The sequence below is a fragment of the Echiichthys vipera genome, assembly GCF_963691815.1.
Source record: "Echiichthys vipera genome assembly, chromosome: 22".
NCBI lineage: Eukaryota > Metazoa > Chordata > Actinopteri > Perciformes > Trachinidae > Echiichthys > Echiichthys vipera.
The window spans coordinates 7,868,542-7,878,678 of record NC_139847.1 but is presented as its reverse complement, the minus strand read 5'-3'; the positions used below and the strand labels follow the sequence as shown (position 1 = coordinate 7,878,678).

The window sequence follows — 10,137 nt, the reverse complement described above, 5'->3', positions numbered from 1 at the left end:
AGAATCGATGCCGCCAACAGCAGAAAGACCCTAGAAAGGAAAAAAACAACCCAGAAACAGAACCCGTCCCACTCAGTCGATGTTTTAAACAGAGCCGGTCACATTTGGTTCACTCAGTCGAGCAAGTAGACAGGATTCATCGTCCTTACAGTCACTGGAAATCAGATCTTCCAACAAATATCATCTTAGTTTATGGGTTTAACTGACGTGTGTCTACCCCGGCTGCAGAGCGGGAACCTCATTTACAAAGCTGCACTTTGATTTCATCTGCAACTTAATACAAGTTCAAATGGAGCCTCCTGTTCCTAATATACTGTTTATGAATGACATAAAATATGCTGCAGAGCTGTGATTGATGTACCACAGCAGCTGCAGCTCAGCATACCATTAAAAGCCTTTCTGGAAGACCATTCTTCATATCTAAACGAGACTCTCGGGTGACCATTGAAGACACACTTGGTTTGTAAGGAGGCTTCGGAAGGCTTTTAAAAAGCCCGCAGTAACATTTCAGGAGTGGAGAAGATGTGGAGTGTTTTTTAAAACAAAGGGGTAAAAAGTGCATGTTTTCAAAGTGAGTGAAAAGGAAGAACGCAAAATACTCTTGATTCATCAATTGCTACACTTTTGTCCAGAATATTGATTTTTTTTTTTTTGGTTTGTTTTCAGTTGAATACATTTATAGTGGGGATGGGCGTGAGTGATCGATTCCCCGAAACTGGAGTGCCGTCTCTTTTGGTAAACGACGGCACTCCAGTTTGTCTTGTGCACGCGCAGCACCTCTTGCTTCTGCGCTCGACCCGAGAAACCTTCGATTTTTGGAACCGCTTCTTCAACACCATTCGAGAAAGGTGTGTGACCTACACGACGGGGTTACTGTGCAAGGCCCAGACGATGTGGAGGGGAGAGCAGTGACGCTTGGGCCTTAAAGTCGAGGCACTGGACACCCTCTTCGGGGAGGACTGGTTCGAAAACAATATGGATGTCAAAGAGCTGGAAACTTGTTTCAGTGAACCGTGCATTCATCCTCAGAAAGTCCAACAGATCCCTGCCACCTCTGTGCCCGCGGAGCACATGTTCTCCACAGCAGGACTGATCATTAACAGAATGAGAACGCAAATCGAATTACGTTTTTGTAAGGAAATATTGTTTTAAAGTTGTGTTTGTAAAAAATAAATCCTTAAAGGGTAACTGTGACCTTTCGGAGAATAAGCATTGCGTAGCATTGCGTAGTTGGAAAAACGAGTACTCGATCGGCCCTCGGGGAATAGACAGGATCCCTCGATCTTGGAATGAACTCCTCGTGCCCATCCCTGATTAATATGTGAGTTTTTCATGCTAATCCCATCTATAATGTTTGGAACTGGATATAAAGCCTGTTAATACAACATTTCCACCCAAATACACCATTGACGCATTATTCCAATTACAAAGTTGGTGAAAACTAACCTGTCTCTCGCCAGATGACTTTCGTTCCGCCTCGCTTCCATCTTGACTCCGCTTAGCTCCACTCCACCGTCTGGTTTCGCTCCATAGTGGAGTGATTTCAGGGTTCGCAAAAAATGGTCAGGCCAATCAGGAGCGCCCGGCGGGGTTTTAATAGATGTGACGTAGCGGAGAGAAACGACTGTTGTGATTCAGACAACAATAACGGCTCGCATCGAGGAAGCAGGCGTCAACACGGATGCTGCTTTTCATCCGTGTTTTCCAATCTTGAGAATATTTCTTTAAAAGAACCAGAGAACGGCTCTGAAGGCTTTTGTTGGTGGAATCGATGTCGGCTGTTCCGTTTGGCTTTTCCCTGCGTCGCTCTCATCAGTGTCACGGGTTGGTTTCGATGTGAGTGGTTGAAGTAGCACGTCGGATGGGCGAGTGAAGCAAGGCGGAACCAAATTCATCTGGCGAGAGTCAGGTTAGGTGAAAACAAAAGGTCATTTAAAATAAAATCAAAAACAATCACAGAGCGGCATTCATTTAAGATCCATAGGATTTCAAAACTTACAAGTTTCCTTAAATAGTGCTGAAGTCTCACCTAGCTCTCACTCAGCTGAACAAAATGCCTCCTGATGTCGTGCTGTATAAAAATCTTGGTTTTTCTGGTATAGAGGAGGTTTGACATGGTCAAAAAATATAGACTGAGATCGGTAAACGTGTAATTCCTCTAAAGAATACTGCGATCACTTACACTTACAGTCCTCCTATGAATGTCCAAGTGCCTACTGCATTTAAAAAAAAAGAAAAAAGGGAGTCCCTTGATAAAAAGGTTCAAAGAATGGCACAAAGAAAGAAATGAGTAAGAAGAGCGGACACCCACATCCACTGCTTTCACCCTCCACCTTTTCCGCTCCTGAAGGATCTCAAGTGTTGACACACGACTTCCTTTTCTTCTACCACAGTTAATTCAACAGTTAGATTCTCCGTTTTAGTGGGAGGAAGTCCAGGTTTCAGCTCGAGCCCTCCGCTGCGTTAAAAATCAAAAATGTTCAAGTAACCCACAAATCCGTGTCCAAGCTGAAGCACAAATTCTGAGGAAGACTTCTCCGCAAATCCGCCGTTGTTCTCCCCAAATGTCCCCCGCTCCCCCCACCCCTCATCCTCCTCCTCCCTCGTGTTCGTCAAGTCCTCTCTAGTTGTGGTTGAACTTGAAGTGGAAGCTGCCGCCGGGCTCAAACGGGTTGAAGTGATGAGGCCAGCCCTGTCCCTGACCGCCACCTCCGCCTTGCTGGTTTTCCGGGTCCAGGGGGTCCTCGCCTGCGTCAAACTTCTGCCTCATTTCTAGGACAATGGGAAGCACAGAGGGACAGATTAGATTGTGCTAATCGTCTTAGATGACCCACGCTAGTGTGTACATTGTCTGTAATAGCAAGGCATAAAGCTGTTTCAGCCTGTGTCCAGATCTCAAACTAATTATCTTGGGATCACGGGAAAATAAAATGTGTATATTGTATGACCCTTTAGGGCTTCCGTACCTGATAGCATTTACAAGCATTATGACATTTCTACCTGTCCAACCTCCTTCAGATTTCTTAGACTCTGAACAGACTTCATATTTGTTTAGGCTAATTGCTAAACGGTGGACGACTGAAACACCACAGGTTTCTTTCTTGTTACATTTTAGTTACAGGCGGCCATAACCATGCTAGAGCTTTTTGGTAAATCGGCCATTTCAGGAGTGTTTACTGACGGAGATGAGATTTTTCAACCGATACCGATTTTAGACGGGAAAAATTCACCGATTACTGATATGTCGGCTGATACAGTGAATTCCTGAGCTGTGGTTTAAGCAATAATAGAGCAAAATTGCTCTATTATTATTATAATGATTCTTATTATTATTCCTGGAATCAAGCATGGTGCCTGAGAGCTTTAATTCCTGCGTTACGCTGTCAACCAATTCTAGAGATGACTCAGAGAATAAAGCAAAAAAAAAAGAAGCTAAATAAACATTTTCAGCATCAGTCAATCACTGACCATTTAAATAATAAATAAGTTAAAATAAAACAAATAGCTATATGACACCATGTCTAAATCACCCAAGCATCGTTTTCAGTATTATATGTTCTGTAAAAAAGGTTTTCGTACCGGCCCATATCGTAAAACATAGAAGCCGATACAGACAGGCCATTATCAAACGATATTAGAAATACTGTATATACCCATATATTGGTTCTTCTTTCCAAGAGACCGTAAAAAAAAATAATACTGAAAGTCACTCTGAATAAGTGTCGGCTAAATTCCTAAAATGACAGCGTAATAACCGCCTCAGCTCCTGACCTGGGTCAGTGAGGACCTCTTTAGCCGACGCGATGTCGATAAACTTATTTTCCGCTTCTTTCTTCTCCGTCTCGGACTGGAAGTTGTCGGGGTGCCACTGCTGCGCCAGCTTCCTGTACGCCTTGATGATCTCCTGCTTGTTTGCATCGCTGAGGAAAGACAAGAGTTATTTGGCGCGATCTGCTCGATAAGGTGGATGGATATGGCGTTCAGTGTTTGTCCCGAAGAAGTGAACACTGTAATGAAGCTGGTTGGACTGGTTACCTTTTGACCCCGAGGATCTTGTAGTAGTCCCTCTTACGAGAGATTTTGAGCAGTTTCTGTGCTCGATCCAGCCCTTTTTTGAGATCGGCGCGGTCTCCTTCGCTGTCGAACTCTCTCGCTTCTTGGTAGTCCTCCACGGCTGAAATGAAACAAAGGTGTTTGTCTGCCGCGCTGGGGCTGGGATTATAACTGAACAATACTTTATTTTGTTTTAAAACACCTTCATTTATCAGTCCAGATCTGACAGAAGACAATAAAAGGACGTAATGGTGGAGACGGGAGTAGCGAGACACTAATCCTACATGTAACTAACATCTACGTAGAAGTAGTTAAATAACCATAAAAGAAAATAGAAATGAATCTTCTAAATCTGTGTTTGGCTGAATGGTACGCAGTTATGTTTGAGATCTTAAACCACGAAGAACCTGCTAAAATGGACACAATCCAGATATTTTTCTGTATATAGCTCTAAATCAAAGACTGCGTCCTGTGAAATCGATGTTTTTCTTAGAAACGGCTCGGGACTGTAACATAGGACGGAAATGCAGGAGGTTTTACTGCAGTTGTCACTGAGAAGGCTGTAGGAAGTCCCGCTACCTTTCTCGTACTCCTGGTTGAGGATGTAAGCCTCGGCTCGGTCTCGGAGGACGTTGGCGTTGCGGGGGTCTCTCTGGTGTGCCTCTGAACACACGTCTATGGCCTCCTGAGCCAAGTTGATCTAGAATTGGCGAGACGGGAGAGATATTGTGTTGGGTTTGAGCGCTGGGGTTGGTGAGTTTGCTGCTGCTTTAAATGTACAGACACAAGCGCTCACCTTGACGAGGCAGAAGCAGATCCTCTCTTTGGCCAGGTTGATGTAGTATGGGACATTTGGCTCCGTCTTCATCACTGATTCATACTTATCAATGGCTTCCTGATACCTAATCGTATGAAAAAAAGGAAATACAGTCAAATAAATGCATGTTAGATGACCTAAGAGGATGATTATTTAGGAAGCACTGACCTGCCGTGCTGAATCAGCTCTTCTGCTGCGCCCAGCTGCTTGCTGAGCTTCTTCACCTGCTTGTAGTGGCCGAAACACTCTTTGTCATCCTGGTCCAGCTTCAGACAGTCTCGGATGTGGCTGCGCGGAAACAGACGAGTGTGATTTGACTTTGACTTTCGAGATGAAAATCAGCGTCATTTGCATGACTCTGGTTGGCAAAAAAAAAAATTCAACGTTGTTTGTTTATTCCGGCGGCGAAAGAACTCACTTGAGTGACTCGTGGTGATCTCCGAGGCTGTAGTGCAGCATGCTGAGCTTCAGGAAGGCGGCGCGGTTGTCATTGCGAAGCCTCGTGGTCGGCGTGAGATCCTGGATGGCTTTCTGTGGATCCCCCATTCGGATGTAACATTCGGCGCGAAGCTCCCGCGAATCAGGATCCCGGGGAGAGATCTGAAGAAAGATGGCAACTTAAATAGAGCGAATTGTAGAATTTACAATAAAATGCTCTTTGTAATATATGTTTGACTGATATACATTATTAACAACGGACAAAATGCACGCAAGAGCTTTTTCTTTTATCTCAGGAGACCTTTTCCAGAGCCGACACACACCTCAATGACTCTCTCCAGCACGGCGATGGTGCCGCTGTAGTCTCCTTGGTGGTACGCAGCATGGGCGTCCTCCTGCAGCTCCTCCAGCTTGTTTGCTCTCATCAGCTGGTCCTGAGCTTCTTCGTGGTCCGGGGAGCGCTGGAGCTAAAAAGCAAAAACAAAAAACAGATGCGTTATTCTGGCAGAATGCTGCTTCGGGTAAAACACACAAAAAAAAAGGGATAACAGCAGTGATTTAGGGCTTAAACGTACCACTGCTTCAAAGTCCTCCCTGGCCTCCTGTGTGTTGCCCTGCTTTAACAGGATATTACCTCTCTGTAACCTGGCCTGGGAATACAGAAACATAAAGAGGGGGGACGACAAAAGGGACAAGAGACCGGAGGAAATAGGATAAGCACACGGACACAAAAAACAGACAGAGTGTTCTTTGGACTATTTGTTTTTTTCTGGTTGTGATCAGGTGAACTTACAGCCAGGAAGTCGGGCTTGAGCTGAATAGCTTTGGTCAGGTCGGGTAAAGCGGATTTGGATTTCCCCATGGCCAGGAACACCGCAGCTCGCTTGTAGTAGGTGAGGTAATTCTTCGAGTCTCCCTCTGTAAAATGCCAAGAACACCACATTTATATGTTTTGCCACCAAACGTCATTCAAACAAACCTTTCTTGCCTGGACTGAAGTACGGAAGAGGATAGGTATCATTGGAGCAGAGAGAGGCACAGGCTGAAAATGTCAGCAAGTATAAATGTGTGTGTGTGTGTGTGTGTGTGTGTGTGTGTGTGTGTGTGTGTGTGTGTGTGTGTGTGTGTGTGTGTGTGTGTGTGTGTGTGTGTGTGTGTGTGTGTGTAACCTTACCCACAGCAGAGTGGTAGTGGGACAAGGCTTCGGCCAGCTGACCAGCAGCCAAAAGTTTGCGGCCCATCTCCAAGTGGTGCTCGATCTCGACATGAGACGCCCCTAAGACACCTGTAAAATAAGACGGAGCTTGAGCCTCGCTAGAAATATATCAACGGCTCCAAAATTGTAACAGCAGCAATTTGTCATATATATATATATATATATATATATATATATATAATAAATCCAAATATTTAACCAAATCGAAAGTGTTGATACTGCTTTTTAGACATTAGGCTGACTCGATGGGGTATTCAAGTCTCAAACGTGCCACACCACAATCATCACCCTAATGTGAGATTAATGCTTCCTCATGTCAATATTGAATTTATAGGATTTTAGGGATCAATGTGATGGGAGTGCCTCGACCTGTCAGGTATTTCATTCGCCAGATGGGTGAATCTCAGGGGGCTTAATAATTTGGATTATTATCTTTCCCAGAAAAAGTTTGGTTTAACATGTTTTCTTTCCCCCCAATTTTTTTTTTTCTGGAAGCACATCTACTCTTCTCCCTCATTAGGAGAAATCCCTTCACTTTAAGTTTGTAATGAAAGAAACCCATGCTTCCTGAATCTGGATTTTAGTCATTGTTGCACTGAAGTTTCAAGATGGAAATGCTCAGTTACGGCGCTGATACGTTTCGAACATAGACGTGTTTCTAGAGTTATAAAGGGGTCTTTTAATCACTACCTGATTGATTGATTGATTGATTTAAATTGAATTCAAACATGTAAAAAAGAAAACAGAAAAGGTCATAAAGAAAATAAAAATGTTGCAAAAACTAGAAAGCATAGAGATACATGAATAATAAATACTTTATTTTTTTTGGTTTTCTTTTTTGACACGTCCGAAAAGGAGTTGGAAGAAGTAAACACTTATTTAATCCCATCCCTTCTCAACAATTTATTTTTCGTTAACAGCTTTCTATCAAATATTTATTTTCTCATTTTGTTATTGTTATGATTATTAATATATATATATATATATATATATATATATATATATATATATATATATATATATATATATATATATATATATATATATATATATTACACTTTCTCTCATATTTATTTAATCAAAAATTATAAACATATTGATATATTTTAGTATCCCAAGTGTAAATGCATTCAGGATTTAAAATAAATAAATAAGAGAAAACAAGTAGATAAAAAAATAGTGAAAAGGGGTTAATTAAGAAAGAATAAATAACAATCTAAACAAATAAATCTTCATATAACATGGCATACTGCACACCATGACTGTAAACCTGTTAAATTTTGATTTTACAGCCTAAATAATCTTTATATTAGAGTGACCAATACAGTAAGTGTTATTCTGAGCAGGTGTCAAGGGGTTGGATAATAATGTAACAGAGTAAGTTACTTTAACGGCTACAAAGGAGCAGGAAATGTACATCAATGTATGAACTGGTGTTAAAGACGCTTTTTAAAAACGTATTGGATAACAAAATAAAAACATACATAAACAGAGATAAAAAAACATAATAATTATATATGTTTTTAAAGGGAACAGGGGCATGAGCACCAAAATGAAACTAAATGAAAGATATTAAAGTGGGAGCACAGATTTATAGTTTAGGTAGTTTTCTTGTTATTAGCAGAGGACATTGACTTAAATACACCTCCAGTTCTTTCATGAAAACACACAAAAAATGGGTTTTTCTTTGGCAAATCCACACTAGTGGATGTAAAACTTTGTAAGAAGGAGCTCAAAATCACAGCAGACATGATCTAAAATGAATCCACAAGTATCTTAGCCACAGTTTACGGGTATATGCACATTTACAGATTTCACGGGGTTGGTCGGTTTTGCCTGCTGAACGTACTGCCGAAATTAGAGGTGTCAGAATTGCCTGTTTTTCAAAGAAATCACTGTGTTTCTGTAGTACCGGCTCTCCCCTATACGGTTCATTAATTCAACTGTAGTGTAGGATCGGCACCGGGTATCGGCTGATACGCTCAGCACAGGTATCGGTATCGGATTGGATCGGAAAACACCGGATAGGAGCCTCTCCACTTACTACCAGACTTACTGAAGCATACTTTAACAAACTGGTGAGTGAGTTAGATCAGTAAAGGCAGCATCGAGCACAGAAGTTAAAGCCAGTCTTACCGTCCAGCTGTATGTCCAGGATGACACAGAGCAGTGACAGGGAGCACAGGACCCCGCTGAGTCCTGTCCGCCGACACGACTCCATAGCCGGGTTAAGTCACACTCTCACACCGGAACCAGCAAACGTAACGGCTCTGCTTTCACGTGTGGCGGAAACACCCTTGAGTTTCATTGAAACGGTGACATTATTAGACCAAAGCTTCACCTTCTTTCCCTCCTCTGACAGACCACAGGAACAAGCTACGACGACGGTGTATTTACGGTCCCGGTGTGACAGTGTTCCGTGTAGAAATGACGGCACGCACCTGAAAGGTTCCTACTGAAACGCTTAACGGTTTATAACGGCCGTTTCCAACTACTTGAACTTAAAACACCTTCAGGTAACATGACGACGGAGAACAGCTGACAGCCCGTGGTACTTTGTTCGCTAAACCTCGCTGTGTCCTCCGGTACTGTCGTCCCCTCCCTTTATGCCCTACGTTAACGTGGTTGGTCCACGCGCCGCACATCCGTGTTGGTATGGAAACGTGGGCTGCTCTGATTGGACAGACTATTTTAACACAGCTGACACGCCCACTCCCCTGCATGGTTACCGTCACCAAGCACCGGTTAAATGTAAATACCTGGATTAAGGAAAACGAAAGTTAACTTCAATGGGACTCTGGTATGGAGGCATTTTACTGCACAAACTTAAAAATAAATGTTTAAAATAAACTAGATAGACTAATTATATTATTAATACTGATACTACTACTACTACTACTACTACTAATAATAATAATAATAATAATAATAAGCTAGATATGGTTGTTGGGAGGGATTTTTCTATTTCACTATATGGCAGACGCGTTGATGCACTATACAACTGTTGTAGTTTTTCTTTTTTGCCAAAATTCAATAAAAGAATTGGAAAAAAATACAATAAAATAAACTAGATATATTACTACTACTACTACTACTACTACTACTACTAATAATAATAATAATAATAATAATAATAATAATAATAATAATAATAATAATAATAATAACTTTATTCATGGACCTTTTCAAAGATGAAAACATTTTAAATGTGCCCTAGTTTATTTCCTGTTGCGGTGTATGTGAATGACATCAGCTGACAGGAAGTTAAAGGTACGTAGAATCTTTATTAAAAGCTATATTAAAAAATAATAATACTCCCACGGGGCGTTTTGAGGGGTACAGAATGAAATTTTCCAAAAAAACATATAGTTTTTCTGAATTAATATTTTAAAATTTTGACAGGTTTGACTATGACTTCTGATTACATTGTAAAGCCAATAGTTGGGCATTGCTGGTTGCCAGGGTTGTCTGTTGTTGGTTGCAGCTACTGTAGTCTGGCACTGGGTGAACTGGAGTTTGCTAATCCTGCAGCTGCTTATTTGTCCCAGCAGCTGAGTGACCGGAGACGGGCAAAAACCAGAGTCAGTACAGGCCAAACATTCACTCCATGGGC

The 10,137-nt window shown here is 41.8% G+C and overlaps 1 protein-coding gene across 1 annotated transcript; it reads right to left on the bottom strand.

Annotated features, from left to right (window-relative positions):
- Nucleotides 1-2,613: 2,613 nt before the first annotated feature.
- Nucleotides 2,614-9,067, bottom strand: dnajc3b (DnaJ (Hsp40) homolog, subfamily C, member 3b). The gene is made up of 12 exons (XM_083936765.1): nt 8,661-9,067; nt 6,483-6,593; nt 6,102-6,226; nt 5,884-5,958; nt 5,632-5,775; nt 5,289-5,470; nt 5,039-5,158; nt 4,850-4,955; nt 4,633-4,753; nt 4,036-4,174; nt 3,772-3,920; nt 2,614-2,772 (listed from the first exon to the last, which is right to left on the bottom strand). The coding sequence occupies exons 1-12, from the start codon at nt 8,743-8,745 to the stop codon at nt 2,624-2,626; spliced, it is 1,506 nt and encodes a 501-aa protein (XP_083792891.1). The 5' UTR covers nt 8,746-9,067; the 3' UTR covers nt 2,614-2,623.
- Between the last annotated feature and the right edge of the window lie 1,070 nt (nt 9,068-10,137).

Excerpts from the sequence above, each read along its gene's own strand:
- dnajc3b (XM_083936765.1), bottom strand. The coding sequence starts at position 8,745 with ATGGAGTCGTGTCGGCGGACAGGACTCAGCGGGGTCCTGTGCTCCCTG. Across the intron at positions 5,959-6,101 it reads TCAAGCCCGACTTCCTGGCT|GCCAGGTTACAGAGAGGTAA; the intron begins GTAAGTTCACCT and ends CTGTATTCCCAG. Across the intron at positions 4,175-4,632 it reads CAACCAGGAGTACGAGAAAG|CCGTGGAGGACTACCAAGAA; the intron begins GTAGCGGGACTT and ends GTTTCATTTCAG.